Source organism: Trichosurus vulpecula, chromosome 2, assembly GCF_011100635.1.
Source record: "Trichosurus vulpecula isolate mTriVul1 chromosome 2, mTriVul1.pri, whole genome shotgun sequence".
Taxonomy (NCBI): domain Eukaryota; kingdom Metazoa; phylum Chordata; class Mammalia; order Diprotodontia; family Phalangeridae; genus Trichosurus; species Trichosurus vulpecula.
The window spans coordinates 251,994,861-252,011,689 of NC_050574.1; the positions used below are offsets into that span (position 1 = coordinate 251,994,861).

At 35.8% G+C, this 16,829-nt stretch overlaps 1 protein-coding gene across 1 annotated transcript in view; it reads right to left on the reverse strand.

The window, feature by feature from the left end:
- Positions 1-1,301: 1,301 nt before the first annotated feature.
- TMEFF2 (transmembrane protein with EGF like and two follistatin like domains 2) overlaps positions 1,302-16,829 on the reverse strand; it is a 297,660-nt gene continuing 282,132 nt past the window's right edge. The window contains exons 8-10 of the mRNA XM_036742671.1: positions 13,058-13,181; positions 10,990-11,148; positions 1,302-2,551 (exon numbers count right to left, since the gene is read on the reverse strand). Of these exons, the coding sequence (XP_036598566.1) occupies positions 2,455-2,551; positions 10,990-11,148; positions 13,058-13,181 (380 nt within the window). The 3' untranslated portion in view covers positions 1,302-2,454. The remainder of the gene's footprint in view (positions 2,552-10,989; positions 11,149-13,057; positions 13,182-16,829) is intronic.

Genomic DNA, 16,829 nt, shown 5'->3' on the forward strand with positions numbered 1-16,829 from the left:
TCTCTCTCTTTCTTCCTTCCTTTCTTTCTTTCTCTTTCTTTCTTTCTTCTGTCTTTCTTCCTCTTTCTTTCTTTCTTTCTTTCTTTCTTTCTTTCTTTCTTCCTTCCTTCCTTCCTTCCTTCCTTTCTTTCTTCCTTCCTCTCTCTCTCTCTTCCTTCCTTTCTTCCTCTTTCTTTCTTTCTCTTTCTTTCTTTCTTTCTTTCTTTCTTTCTTTCTTTCTTTCTTTCTTTCTTTCTCTTTCTTCCTTCCTTCCTTCCTTCCTTTCTTCCTTCCTCTCTCTCTCTCTCTCTTCCTTCCTTCCTTTCTTTCTCTTTCTTTCTTTCTTTCTTTCTTTCTTTCTTTCTTTCTCTTTCTTCCTTCCTTCCTTCCTTTCTTCCTTCCTCTCTCTCTCTCTCTCTCTCTTCCTTCCTTCCTTTCTTCCTCTTTCTTTCTTTCTTTCTTTCTTTCTTTCTTTCTTTCTTTCTTTCTTTCCCCCTTCCTTTCTTTCTTCCTCTCTCTCTCTCTCTTTCTTTTTCTTTCTTCCTTTCTTCCTTTTTTTTCCTTACAGAAACCATTCAGGTATAAGCCATAGAAGACACTTCTGAATTGTGTAGGAAGAAGCTAAACTAGATGACCTCATGCAGAGATTTTTTCCTCTCCAAGAGCCTATGATTCCCAGGTAAAATGTCTTTCAAAGTGGTGCATCAATAATTGTTGATGTAAGTAACTTCCCATTCTTAAAATAAACATCAGGGGCACCATTGTTTTGAACCCTCTGCAGCTCATCAAATCTGCATTCATCTCTGCCTTTGGAAGTGAGGAAAGGCCTGCTTGATGTCCCGTTGAGGCCACAGGCCTTAGAAAAAAGCGATATCTTGTTCTGTAGAGAAACAGAAGCTAACTTTTGCTCACCTTAGTAACAAAGGACCAAGTCATGGACACACACAGTGCAATGACAGAGCCAATAGTCACATTTATCAAAGTGACTTGGAATTGCAGGACTCTCAGGGAGTCCTAAGTGATGCTATTTAAATGGTCATTTTTATTTATATTTTAACAAATACGTTAAACATCACTCTTCACAATACATTTTTCATTGAAGTTGTTTGTATTCAAAAGGTGTTGAATTACTTAGGACTGTTTTCTGTGGCTGTTCCTTGAGGAAGCGGTTATTAAGTGCACGAGTGTGATTTTTTTCTGGACTAAGGAGAGGTCATTTGTAGGAGACAAACAAAAGAAATCTCATTTAGAAGTTTTCATTAGCTTCGATTATTGAACCCAGGGCTAAATAACAATAAAGTAAACTATCTGATCTTTTATTTACATTTTATTCTTTAAGAACTCCTACTGATATTAAAAATAAAGCAGGAATGTCTATTCATTAGTTCAAAACAATACCAAAAATCCAAAACCCAATGCTCCTTCCCACTAAGACCTTTCAGATGCTATAACATTAAAATCTTACCCAGCAGATGAATAAGCTCAAAATATTTCCCTATTTTCATGAAGTATAACCACAACCTTGGTTCCATCACAAATAATGGCATAGTCTCATTCATGAAGTTTTTATGAAATATTTATTTGTGAGTTTAGTTTTCTATTCCCTTCTGCCAACCCCATGTTTCAGCTTAGATAACATTATTAATTTCTTTTTTTCTAGTTGGTAATTTGGTTCAACTAAAATGTTTCATTTTTGCTACTTTAAGTACCCTTGAGATATAATTTGCTGAGGTCACCCAGAATGGGTTTTCTTCAGCTTCTCCTTGGCTAGGAGTTACTAAACTCTCTCCCAAATGAAAGCTATGCTTTCCCTCCAGTCTCCTCGTGAGTTATCAAACATTTCTACTTCCAATTTTTCTTTGATTTAATTTCTATACCAGAGTGTTCCTGCTCTAGGCATGAAACTAGAAGGCCAGAGGGGGGAAAATGATGAAAGAGAGATGCTTCAAAGATCTGAAATATTTTATCTGCACTTGAAATGAAGTAAATTATTTTTCTCTTTTCCAATAACCAGAGTTTTCGTTGATCTTGGAATCATTCAAAACCTAGTCCCTGAGTCCTATATAAACTCAAATTCTGCCACAAGAATTACAGTACAATAAACACTAGTAATTGTACAAATTGTACTATCCCACCTCTACACAGTTATGAGATACAGCAAATTTAAGAATGCCAATTTTTTTCTCATCACTGAGTATTTATTATATATAACAAATACATGAAAAAGAAAAAAACTATATTGTGTGATATAAATAGTTTATTTACATTACAGAAAAAACATCAAGACAATGTATACTATTTCAAATATATCCATACATAATCAAATATAGCTGTAGTACATGTTTTCATTGGTGTCGATTACCACAAATGCAAGGCAACATGTGTAGATCTCTTGTCTTAATCTTTTGTCTATAATACTGAATTTTGTAGTCCAAGCTCTCTCTGTAGTCTGGCCATTGTGGAAACATGCGCTCTTTAAATTAACCTTGTGGACGCTCTCGTTGTGTTGTCTGAACTGTAGTGCCCTGTGTTTTGCTTCTGTCTGTGGATCCTGTTGCTTCTGGGACATTTCCTGAAAAGTGAGAAAGTTCATAGATATCCAGTTACTGGAAGCTCTGGCCACACACACAGTGAGGTAGAGAAACACAGAAATTTTGCAACGACTTCAGATGAAAGCAGCCTTTTGGACGTTGAGATCCTTTGGACAGTCTCCTCTCTTCTTTGCGCATGTGGAGGCATGAGCTGCTTTCAATATCTGATTAGGAACAAGTCTGAAACATCAGAAGCTGGGAAGCAACGAGATTGCCTCACACCCTACAGGGCCTCATGACTCCTTATTTACTAGGCATAAAGAAGGACTCAGTATGATAACCGACATGTTCTAAGCCTTCTTGCTGATGTTAAAGATCTCCGATGATTTCACATATTTGAATATTTTAAAAATTTAATATTCTATTTTTGCTATCATGCTACTAATTAAAGGCATTTTAATGGATCTAATAAAAATATACATACATGTATGTTATTTATTTCAAAGACTCAAGGAAAAGTGGGATTCCTGAATATTTTTGAGTTCAACCTAATCTCTATGAATTCTTAGAATGATCTTGGGATTCAATTTGGGGCCAATTATTGCACATGCCCACACTTTCAGAACAAGGCTAACAGTCAGTGGGGAAGACTCAGAATCTCAGACCCACTATGTTTTTGCCTAAAGGTCCAACCAAAAGGAATTAGTGTAATGTGTAAATAGAATAGTAATGTAACACACAGGCGAAATTATATTCTAAAAAAGCTCTTTATTGGTCTTATTGTTGAAGTGGAACAGTCCTAACAGATAAATTATATCACAGTCATCTCTAAGTCTCATTTTTCTTCTCATCCATAAAATGGGAAGGATGACACCATCCCTCTTAAGTGCTTTGTAAACTGTAAAATATTATATAAATGTGAGTTATTTCCACTATTATTATTATTCTTGCTAGAAATCAAATTTTCAGTTTGTTGGGCTATCAAGATGATTAAGTTGAAAGCTATTCTTTCTATTGTACCATGTTTTCCAGCCCTTTTCATCTAAGAATGTATAGAGGAGAGACTGTTGGACAATCAGGGCTCAAACCCTGGCTTTGAATCTTGTTATGAGACCTTTGGACAAGTCACTTAGTATCTCTGAGCCTGTTTTTTTAAATCTGTAAAAGAGAGGTGATAATACTTGTGCTAGCTCTTTCTGAGTAAGTTGTGAGGGAAATATTTTGCAAAACACAATGTGGATGTGAGTTATTATTAGTCTACTCTAGATCTCTAGGCCTCAATTTCAAAATATGTCAAATGAAGGGCTTTGAGTACATAACCACTAATGTCTTGTCCAACTTGAAAATTCTAGGTCCATAAAATGAAATAGGAAAATAGGCATGTGGAAGAGGCAGGGAAGAAGAAAAGTGTGGCCAAAGAAGAAAAGAAATGATAAGAGGGAAAGGGAAGAATTATTAAGGACCTACTATGTGCCAGGCACTGTGCTAAGTATTTTACAAATCTTATCTCATTTGACCCTTACCACAATCCTTGGTGCCATTATTATTATCATCATTATTATTATTATTTCCATTTTAGTTGAGGAAACTGAGAGAAGTAGAGGTTAAGTGACTTGCCCAGGGTGTATTCGACCTCAAATCTTCCTGACTCCAGGGTCAGGGCTCTATGGATTGTGCCACCTTGCTGCCTTTAAGGAAAGAAGACAATTTTTAAAAAGAGGAAGAGAATAACTGAAATTTATATGATGCTTTAAGGTATTCAAAGAACCGCCTTCAAAACAACTCTGTGAGGTACACTGTACAAGGGTTAAAATTTTATAGATGAGGAAACTGGGCTTGCATGCTGGAGTCAGGATTGGAATCCAGATTCCAGACACTGGATCTAATGCTCTCTCTGTGATACCATTCCGCCTGTTGATAAAGAAGATAAAGAAACAGAGACAAAGAGAAGAAAAGGAATGGAACAGAAAGAAAGATAAAATTGACCAAAATGGGGAAAGCTCTGATTTATTTGACTTTGTAAATAGTTTGCTGATTCTGCCTATTTGGACCTGGTGATTTGACTGAGATCATTGTCATATGAGACTGGATCTCCAGAGTCAAGGAAGTCTGGGATAGTGGAAAGAGTTTTAGGATCCGGGGTCATAAGATCCAACTTCCAATGCCAGTTTTGCAATTTACTATCTGTATGATCTTGAGCAAGTCACTTGGAAGGTTCCTGACAACTTTAAACCTTATGATGTGAGGAAATAGTCTTATTTTAGGTCAATATTGTTGCAGAGGTGCCTCTCCAAAGTGGCTCAACCCTTTGGGGTCATGTTAATAATCCTCCTGATATGCTGGAACCAGGACATGATCTATAATATAAGATAGAAGAAAATGTGTGATTGACCCTGCTTCCCTTGCACTCTAAGAAAAATACTTGAAAAGTCAATATGTATAGAAATAACAGCCATGTAAACACTCTAAGTCAATTGTGAAAGGTAGGTTAAACATTGCCCTTCCCCCCAAATAAACAAAACCCTAAGGAACTAGTTAAATGCTGTTTTAATGAATTATTAAATGAAATGCTATGGCTGAGGGAAGGGGAAAGAAGGGAATAAGCATGTACATAGTGCTTACTGTGTTCTAGGGGGATTTGTTGTGTGTTTATATATACATATATACGAACCTAGTTCTTTCCTTGAATATTGTTATTATTATTGTTATTGGTGTTTACCTGGTGATTTTGTGGGTGTTTTACTAACAAATTTGGGAGTAAATAGAGAGTTGGGTTTTGCCATATACAGACTAGGTGATTCTGGGCAAGGTTTTCCTAGGCAACTCTCAAGGAATTTATGAAGAATAACTTTAAATCTTCTTTGGGAAGGAGATTCCTCATTAAGGGTCCTCTTATTAATGAGATCACAGATCCAGTCCCAATCCTATTTAAGTTGGACCTAACATGAGTGAAATGAAAGATGGCAGTAACAGCTGTAAGATTTTGGACAAGTCATCTTAACTCCCTAGGTCACAGTTTCTTTATCTGCGAAATGAGAAGGCTAGGTTGGATTATCTTTAGCCCTCTTATGGCTTTAAAAAGTTTATGATTTTATGGTCTTCAAAGTTTAGTTAATAAAGCAGCAATCAAGTGCTTTCCTGAAAGGCAATAAAAACTTTAAAAAAGTCCTGGAGGAAAAAGCATTTATTTTATTAGATTATTCTTTATAAACAAATCTATATAAGATTGACAAACACCATTACCACCTGCCATCTACAATGACATACAAAGTGCTTTGTAGTACAAAATCCTTCTTGTTATAAGATTTTTGCCAATAATTGTTCATACAACTGAAATATATGGGAGAAGGGCTAAGAATTGTTTTGATTTGGACAAAAAGCAATCCATTTTGGGATATATCTTGGATATAACCCCCCAAAACAAGACAAAACATTGATTTATCTAGAAAATAATTACACGTATAATTTAGAATTTAAGTGACCTACTTTTACTTCCAAGTTAAAAATAAATTGTTGTGGTGGACAAACCATAAATATCTATTTTTTTCAAGAAAATAAGTCACCTCTTACTCTCAAATATCTGGGGTATTCCAGATATGGGCCCATAAAAACAACAAACAAACAAATACATTTTAGCCTTGTGAATAAATCTCTTCCCATAATATTGCTGGTGATAATTGGGCATAACATTTTAAAAATATTAGGATGTCACTAACAGTACAAAGCTAAACTTAAGTATTGGAGGGGAAAATAAAAAAAAATGTAAAACTTAATGTTGGTTGGTCTGAATTGCAGAAGAAGAAGTGATAGATGAAAACAATGTAATAATAAACCTACATTGGGTTTTAGTTGCACTTTTGAATGAACATGGATGTCTTAATTTTCTGGGAATTCATACCACTGCCCCTTTAAAAATGCAGCCCCATGAAGAACTAGTCCGGGAAAAACAATTAAAGTGCCTATTTTGCTCCTCTGCTTAATCTTTCCCTATTTTCTATCTCCCTCCTGAGGGTGTGAACAGCATCATTTCTTAAATTCTCAAAGCTCTTGATTGTTCTAAATTAGTTGTCTGATTCACATTTTCCCTAGAGGAGGAGGTTAAACAAATATAGAAATTATGTTGCTTAAAAGTCCTTTCTTTCTGGCTTTTCCAGGCTCTGGGGAATAGGTGAACAACTTATGCTTTTGTCTCAAGGAATAGATTCCAAAGTTCAGCTCTAAATGTTTGGTTCTCAAGTCCAAAGGGACTTTAGGCTGACCACAGAATAAGTCGATGGCACATTAAAAACTTTTGAGAATAAAGTGTAAATGGCTTGTAATTGCCTCAATTACCCGCTTGTCCTCTGTGTGCATGAACGTAAATGTAATATGTATTATCTCTTGAAAAATTGAAATAATCAGGAGGAAAAACATGGGTGGGTTGGGATATTTGTTCAAGATACAGCCCAGCCCACCTTTCTTATGAGACCTTTCCTAATCCTCTGTTGTTGAAAACTTTCTCCCTCTTAAAATAAATTGGATTATTTTGTAATTACTTATCTATGGAAATGTTGGGTGGCCCTATTAGAATGGAAGCACATTGAGGTCAGGCAAGGATACTTTCCTTTTGTTTTTTTTTTTGGAGGGGGGAAGGCAGGGCAATTGTTGGGTGGCCCTATTAGAATGGAAGCACATTGAGGTCAGACAAGGATACTTTCCTTTTGTTTTTTTTTTTTTTGGAGGGGGGAAGGCAGGGCAATTGGGGTTAAGTGACTTACCCAAAGTTACACAGCTAGTAAGTGTGTCAAATGTCTGAGGCTGGATTTGAACTCAGGTCCTCCTGACTCCAGAGCCAGTGCTCTACTCACTGTACCACCTAGCTGCCCTGATGCTTTCCTTTTTATCTTTATATCCTCACCTAGTATGTTGCCTTATCTTAGAAATCACATAGTTCAACCTCTTTATTTCAAGGTTAAAGACACATAATCAATCTGGTTAACATTAGTCGATTTTAATTATAATGCTCTGTCATTGCATTTTAGAAAGACTGCATTTTTTGATTTTCACATTTTTCTGATTTCAGGAATAAACAAAAAAGGAATTCTCTGAGAAAGAAGTTACTGAGAAAGAAGTATTTTTACAGAATCAGAGAATTTTGGTGCTGGAAGGGGCCCTAAAGATCTATTAGTACTATACCCTCATTTTAAAGACAAAGACATTTTAAAGATATTTTCATCCCTAAGAGATCAAGCAACTTGCCCAAGGTCACAAGAATTTGCAGAAGGAGGACTAAAACCAGCCAGATCTCTTGACTCCTGAATCAGTGTTCTTTCCCTTATACTGTACAGATAATATATATCATAAGTTACTAGGTTTAAAAGTTGTAGGTATGTCTAAAGACCATTTATACTAATGCTGAATTAAGTCTTCAATTGCTCTCTCCCTTAAAAAAAGAAAAGAAAATGACACATATTTAGAATGCAGAATGAAGGATGTCTAGTCATATGTTTTTGGAATCCCACTGGACTTCAGGTAATCTTGATTATCGGAATATTGATTTATGTAAAAGTGATTATAGTATTGGTACTAGGCTTAGAAATGTTTACTCAAATACATTTTAGGGGGTTGATATATCAAGTAAACAAAATGGATATCATCCTGTAGGACCATATCTATTAAAGTAACATAACATTAATTTTTTTGAAAAAAAAAACAGTTACTACTTATAGATGAAAAACTAGAGTCTCCTGAAGAAAGTCAGGTTTTATAGTTTTCTACCAACTTCTTTACTGTTTTACTTTTATTTCTTTTTATACTCAGTATTTTTGGCTTCCTGAGTTATCTCTGTGTTCTCTGAAACCCACTTTAATATAATCCATTGACTTATTTGGCATCTAATAGTGAGAGTACAGTTGATGAACTCAACTTGGCTAGAGAGCAGCTGAAAGCTCTAGCTGATGATTTTTGCTTTAAGCCTTCAGGCCAGGAGAGGATTTATGAACCATTTTTTGTCTTTTTCAAGAGCAAATGTCACACTTGTCCTCAAATCAGATAGTACAACACAGATACTGAGATATATTATGGCTCTTATTTTCTAGAGATATGATGCTTTCTTTTATTTCCTTGTTGTTTGAAAAGATTTTTAGGGGGAAACCTTCTGATTTATCTTTAGAGCCTTACACACTCAATGACAGTCTAAGTGAATTTTACTTTGTGAATTTGGAAAAAAAAAGCACCTTGGCAAAAACTTGTTTGAAACTTTTCTGTGGGGAAAAAAGATCAGCTATTAGAACCAAAGGGAAGTTTTGCAACCACTTAGTCCAGTCCCTTGTGTTTTACAACCTAGAAAACTGAGTTCTAGAGATATGTCAGGATGACTAAGATCACACAAGTTTAGAAAAGAAATAGGACCAGAACTCTAGTATTCAGAAACTTAATTTGGTGTTTCAGGTAGGAAGAACCTGAAGTCCCATTCTAGTTCTCATAACAAGAACACCAAAGCTATATTTATTCTTTAGATAGCAGCTCTTGTAGAAATATATCTTGGAGACATATGTCCTGTTTTGTGTCTCAAGGGTATTCATTTGCTTATTTAGTTTCTTTTGTGACTACTACTTCATTTCCCTTATATTTCTGTGGTTAAAAGTCACCTTATATATTTAAAATAAAATATATATTTAGGCTCATTTTCTCCTCCTGTTCTTAAAAACAGGATATGAAGTTGGTGGATCAGAGGATGTTAGAAATAAAGTTTATCTAGATTTTAGCATAGTATTTGACATCTTTTTTCATGGTATTAATCTAGAAAAGATAGAGATATGTGAACTACAAGATAGTCTAGTTGGCAGGATTTGAAATTGGTTGAATGACTCTACCAAATCACTCAATAAGTGTTTATTAAGCTATAATATACTAGGCATGTCACGTTGAAAAGAGGACTCTACAGTGTTCTGGGGAACTGAGCTTGGCTCTGTGCTGTTTAAGATTTTTATCAATGATGAAGATGGCATGCTTATCCAGTTGGGTAGTTATACTAGATAATGGAGTCATGTTGCAAAAAAGATTTTGACAGGATAATAACAGTACTTAGAACATAGTAAGTGCTTAATAAATACTTGTTGACTGATGGAATACCGGACCAAATTTAATAAGATAAAAAGTAATATGCATTATTTGGATATTTTAAAAAATCAACATCACAAGTACAAGATAGGGGAGGTATGACTAAACAATAGTTTGTTTAAAAATAAAATCTGGGCATTTGGGACGGTCGAAGTCTCAATGTGAGTCAGTATTGTGATATGTCAGGTAAGTAATTTAATGCAGTCAGATTGTATTAAGATAGGTAGAGTATCAGAGATTTTATTAAGGGAGGTGACATTTACAATGTACTCTGCCCCGATTGGACCGCATTCGGACTACAGTTTCCAGTTTAGGGTGCTATCTTTTAGGAAAAACGTTAATAAATTGGAAAATGTCTAGAGGAAAGTAACTGAGATTATGAAGGGCTTGAAGATCACTTCATAAATGGATTAATTGATGGAATTGGGTATATCTAGGTGGGAGAAGGAAAAACTTAGGGGTGACATGATAGTTGTCCTTATGTACTTGGAAGTCTTTCATATGGAAGGTGAATTACACTCACTTTATTTGGTTCCAGAAGGCAGAACTAGGAGAAATGTGTCAAATCAACTAAAACAAATTTTAGATTCCACAATAAAAAACTGCCTAACGATCAGAATTATCCTAAAGGAGAATGGGCCACCTCAGGAGAGGTTCCTCTTTACTGGAGATCTTCCAATAAAGGCTGGACAACCACTTATTGGCTAAGTCATAGAGGAGATTTTTGTTCAGGTGTGGGTTCATATAGATAGTTGCTGAGGTTCCTTCCAACTTTGAAATTCTATGATTCTGTGAAGTAGCCAAAGAAAACAATAGTACCAATAAAACTATTGTTGGATAACATAATATCATCTAACTGCTCTGAATGAAAGACAACAAATAAGTGGGACACTGGTACTCCTAAGATGCTAAAAGAATGAAGAAAGTTTTCAAGTATGCTGGATAAATTCTCTTTGGAGGAATCGTGGGTAAATATGGACAAATACTACATAGGTTGAAGTTTGAAAGGGTTACATTCTCATTAGTTGGGAATGTAGTTATGTTGGTAAAATCCTGGTTATACTGGAGTATAAAATATGTCAGAGAGAAAGCCTCTAACTGCTCAGAATAGAAATAAAACTGATAACTTATCATTTATAAAATGTGTCTGCCTTAATGGGGAGCAATTCAAGTTCCAAGTCCTTCCAATTGGGTAAGGATCCAAACTCTTATTTTACAGCAAAGAAACTAGAAGCCATTGGAGGAGTGATGTTGAAACACTTGTAAATGAGTTGTAGCATCCAAAAAGGGATTCAAGTAATCCAGACCATTATGACTAATGTAGAGAGAACCAAAAAAGTCCATTCCTTTTCTGTTGTCAAAGAATACAGTTACTGACCTTGTAATACAGAGGACAACAACACAAATGATGGCAATCTGGATGGTTCCAATCACAGCCGCTATTAAGACATACTGAAATCGTACAGGACCAGGAACGACGTATAAAACACTGTAGTCCTTTTTTTCACAGTGTTGTCCAGTATAGCCCGCATCACATCTAGAATGAGATATGCTGCCCAGTTAACTACAGCTGCTTGAGTCAGGACTTTTTTTTTTCTTTTGAGATTGGGTATCCTTATCTCACTCAGACTGGAAATTCAGTGTTCACTCATGGGCCCTATCCCAATGATGATCTAGAATATTTGAACCACTCCATTTTTCCAACCTAGGCCAGTTCACCTCTCTTTAGTTAGTCTGGTTACCCTCTGCTCCCAGCTGCTTACCATATTGGTGAAAGATGCCTGATCAGATTAAGCCACTACAATTGAGAAAGTCCAAGTGATCCGGTAGTCTTAACTTTCCCAGATGTATAAACTATCAGCACATATGTGCCACCAGCATGAATATAAGGTGTCATGATACTTTATATAAGAGTACTTGGTAAACATGGTGCTCAATTGTTTATTTTGCAGATGGTTTAAAAATTTTTTTGTTTGTTTCTGGAGGCAGAAGGTCAATTTTTATATTTTCAGGATTGATTTCCTTGGAGAGGAAGCCAGACAAAAAAATTGTCCTTGAAGACATATTGAAAGCCAGTGGGTGCCTGGGGATGGTCGTTCTTTCCATATTTCTGTAAGTAAGCCATGAGTTTTGTTTAACTAGAATTTTAATCAACCTATGTCAACATGATTGCTTGGGAAAAGGTTTGTTTCTGATGACAAGAGGATATAACAAATGGGATACTTTCCTTTGTTCTTTGGATAATAAATTCCCTGTACTATGCCCAGAATAAATGCTGAAAATATACTGAGTAGAAAAACATTAAAGGTAATGCATGCACTTTACTGGTCACAAAGTGGTCTGCTTATTCAAAATAACTAATGCTGTGGGAGAATTGTGTATATTACATTTTTAAAATGTAATGATGATGGAGGCCATAGAGCTCTGAAGAACAAACTAGGAGAATGAATGCTGATCACCTAATATAACCCCACACTTGGGAGCACAGGGATGACAACCCATGCATTAGAACTGAGCTGTCTGGCGACAGTATAAGAAACCTGTATACATCAAAGCATAATTCACTGGGGTGAACTTGTCATTGATTTTGCACCTCTCTTTTAGCTCTCTACTCTTTGAGTTCTTTATAAACATAGACTAAGACCTTTCTCTTTTCTGCAATAGACATAGTTCAATAATGGCAGCTCTCCTGAAGAGTGGCACAACAACCAGGATGACCTCTCAGTTATGTTCCTTTTGCCTGACTTCACTAAAAGGCAGGGGTTAGTGTATTCATTCAAGGGAAACGCTAAGGGAAGACAATTCTTGACAAGGTAGGGGTGTGAGGAAACCCAAACAAAACTGAGAATTGAGAGTTTCACAGGAGTCTATTTCATTAAATGCCATTTGCACCACAATTTAAATCAAAATATAATGTGATTTTCCTTTTGGTTTTTGCCATCTTTACAATGCTTACAATGCAGATGGAGGTTCCTGACCTCAGAAATCACTAAGCAGGCCTAAACCAGTAGCCTGCTGGACAGGGGATAATGGGCATATGGCTAATTTTGTTATGCTAAGAATCTCAACACTTGAAAAATGATTGGACTTAGTTCCTGCTAGTTCTGTATAGATTGGTTTAATTCCAGGAGGGCAAAAAAATATCCTTAAAAAGATGAGGAAAAGAAGGAAAACATACAACTTCTTACAAAGTCGTGTGTACTAAGGCCCCAGAAACAAGTGCGCACCATGGAGTAAAGGATGAACAATATGATTTCTGCTTGTATTACACATCTGTATGTTGTCTCTGGTAGGGTAGATTACCTGTGCTTAACTTGAGGGACAACATGATATTTGCCGGAGACTACCTATTAAAAGCAGAGTTCTGTCCCTGCATCTAAGGTACTTGTAACCCCCTTTTTATCTTTAGTTTACTAATTTTTAAAAGTTCAGGAGAAAAGCGTTACCTGCAAGATGGCTCCAGCATATTAATTGAATGTTCACACTTCCCATGCAGGCAAAAGCCATTGTAATGTTCTGGACAAGGAATGTAGAGTCCTCTGGCACTTTCTTCTAATTTGTTAGGATTCTCTGTGAACACAGATAACAAAGCAACCCCCATAAATATGTTTTTAAGGTAGGGTAGGATCGAGGAATGTTCACTAAGAAGAAAAGCTACAGGAAAGATTTTTTTTAAAAGGGCAAGAATAAAAACAAGCCATTCTTAAGAAAAAAGTGTGTTTGGGCTGGGGGAGGGGTGAATTGAAATAATGTTGATCCTCCCAACTGTGTTTGGTGATGAAGATGTGAAATTATCCAGTACTTTTCATGCTTTTATGCAATCTCCTACATCTTTAACAGCCAGTGATGTATCTATGAGTTGTCAGACAGCTTTAATTTGGCTTAAAGAGACTGTACATTGATCATAAAATAACCCATGAAAAGAGCCCATTTTTCTGCCTCTCAAGAGCCCAACATAATGTCCCTAAGATTAAATTGCTTGTGATGCCTTGATACTTTCTAACTATGGGAGCTTGAAAGGCAAAAGGAGGAGGAGGCTACCCAATTGTTGTAAATAAATATTTCTCAAACGAAATGAAGCTTATGCATCAAGTGAGAGCTTTAAGGATTGCTAGAATCCCTGCTTTTCTCTTTACTAAAAACAAAGATGAATCATCAAGATTTATTTAAATAGCACTCATAATGGCATTTGTATGATATATGGTGAAGGCTAATATTCAGTATATTTTAACATTCGTAGTTTGGCACATACATAAATTGCTGTGTAAAATATAAACTTACGAGAAAGAAAAAACGGTCTGATCTAAAAATGACATATTTGAAACATATGGTACTGCTTTTCATTAAAACACTTCAGTAACTCTGAAGTGGATGTAATGGAACAATGATAAATTTTGTTTGGTCACTCTTACTTTTGTAGAGACTTGGAACCTTCTTTTTCTCTTTTGAGTGCTGATTCTGTAACAACAGGGTTTCACTTTTACTGATATTGCTAAATAGCTCATAGAATAAGAGTCTGGTGTAATAAATCTGGAATGTCATATTCGTGAAGACAAAGCCCAACACATCAGAGAGCTGTGTCTTTTCTCCATCTCATTCCCATCTCAACAAAAGACCCCTGTCCTGTCTTATAGTTGACAAACTGGCCATCAGTGATTAGGAGATGGAATAAATTACTGTATTTCTAAAATAAATGATTTCCACACATAGGGTTATAATTTTTCTACAATGTGTACATATAATTTCCATTAACATTAATGACAGATGAGCACATCCATCAAAGGAGGGAAGATGCCTCCCTCAGTCAGCAATTCGGGTGAACCGAGCATTACTTGTGCTTAAGAGGATGTATGCAACATCTACACATTTTAATGTTTAAGCACCATCTGCAATATTTTTATGCTCATTTTGTAAAGCATTAAGCTGTTAATTACACTTGGTAAATATATTCAGTGCCTTCTTGTACAGGGACTTTTGTGTACACATAGTAGTGGGTGATTTTCCAACACTTAGACCTGAATATATGCCATCGTTGGATTTAATACAAATATATTTAGCTTGGAGAAGCTTTTCAATGTGTGTGTGTGTGTATGTGTGTGTGTGTGTGTGTGTGTGTGTGTGTGTGTGTATGTGTGTGCATGCATGCATGCATGTGTGTATGTATATGTATGGTGAAGGATGTACTCATATCAGTGAAATATTGGAACCATCGGAGTATAAAAAACCAACTACCTAGAAAACAGGCAATACTAATAATGTAATGAAAAAAGCACTTTGCCCTAATGGTGAATAGCAATGCAATGTAAGTTCCAAGTCATTCCCATTAGGCATACATCCAAATTTCTGTTTTACAGTGAAGAACCTAGAAACTGCTGGAGATTAGATATTTGGACATTTGGCAAATGAATGAGGCGCAAATAAAAAAAAAATTAAATAGAAATATACGTATACACAAACATGCATGCTTCCCATCCCTACCGCACTCTGGCCAGGTTTCCCCCTCCTCTCTGCCCTCGTCCTTGCCATGGGTACAGGCTAGAAGAATACAGAGTTCTATCTACGATTGAAAATTGCTATTTGAAATGAAAGTTACAGAGAAAGAAAAAATAAATTTCTATGTTTTTTTTGCCTCATTCTTTCTCTTTAGGATGGACACAAATGTTTCTTCACTGGTAACTTCATTTACTTTTTGTTCTACTTGTGAGCTCTATGACGTTACAGCTGCCTATAACAAACTGGAGCAGTAACAGCAGGCTAACTTGTTGGTATAATACCCAATGAATTAAGAAGGTGGTTGTTAACCTACGGTCAATGAACTTAATTTTTTTTAAATTGGAATATTTTAAAACTATTTTGACAGTTTTGTCTTTTGTAATCTATTATCGTTGTCTATTGTAATCTATTTATGTAATTTATTTCATATATTTCAAAATATTATTCTGAGAAGGGGCTCATAGGCTTCACCAGACTGCCAAAGCATCTCAAAACACAAAATAGGTTAAGAACCCAAACCCACTGTTGTGCCAGGAGCACCCTGGAAGGGCTCATACCCATGAAACCTCCTAAGGAGCACACTGAAGTTGGCTGTCAGCTTATTGCTGCACCATCAGTGGCTACAATGGTCAAACTGTGCACAAGCTGTGGAAGAGAAGCTTTAGCAGTGGGGCCATGTCTGCCCTATGGCTGAAGTAATGAACCAGCAATGATTCCCCTTTGGATCTTCTCTTACAAGACATCCTTTACCATTTCCACTCAATGTGTGGGTAACCATTCAGTACTTTCACACACCTGCAGATATAGGACTTTTAAAAATAACATTTCAAGTCTTACAATATGATTTCAGTCTTCTTATTTTTCAAACAGATATAATTAGTGCTTTTTCTCCCTTGCCTTTGGCATTTGCCAAAAAATTCAGATTTTTATTTTAGCACAAAAATGTATAGCTCAAAAGCCAATTTTTAAGGATATTTTCAGCTTTAACTCTTTTCCCATACCATGGCTTTTCAGGGTGTTTTTCATTTCTTATCCTTTCTCTATGTCAGAACTGAATAAGAAGCATATTATGAGAGAGAATGTCATAGTGTGGCCATAGCTGAATGCTTTTATGGGGTCCAGCATCCCTCCTGGTTCACCACATGGAAGGAGAAAATCTCTTCAGAACAGCTGTTAATCAATTGAGCCCAGGCAAATAGACTTGGTAGCACTCTGAATTGTGGAGTATAGGGCAATATCCAACAAAAAGTAGAAAAAAATGTGTTTAAAAAATAACCGGTTAGACAATGAAGAATACCTACCTTTGTAGGGATATTGAGAGTGGGCCAACTAAACAACTAAACATTGGTTGAAACCTTAACTATTAGCACTTTAAGAGAAAAGTCTTAGAAACAAGATAATTTTTTAAAAAAGTTATAATGCTAACTTACAAACAAGATAAGTGTGTGTGGTCTAGTAAACATATGATATATTATGATTTTTATAACCACTTAATGTTTTAAAATAATTCTATTTTGACAAACATTTTTATATTTTTCATAATTAAAGCAAATATAATAAGTAATTGTTTGAGCATTTGAGATAAGGGGACTAAAGAAAGCAAGATGTGTAGATGGGTGCTGTTGTATCACGTGTGAGAAATAGCAAGAAGGTTAGTAATGAGTAATAAAGCTGGAAACAGGAAGGGTCCTTCTTGTGAAAAACTTGAAATGCCAAACAAAGGAG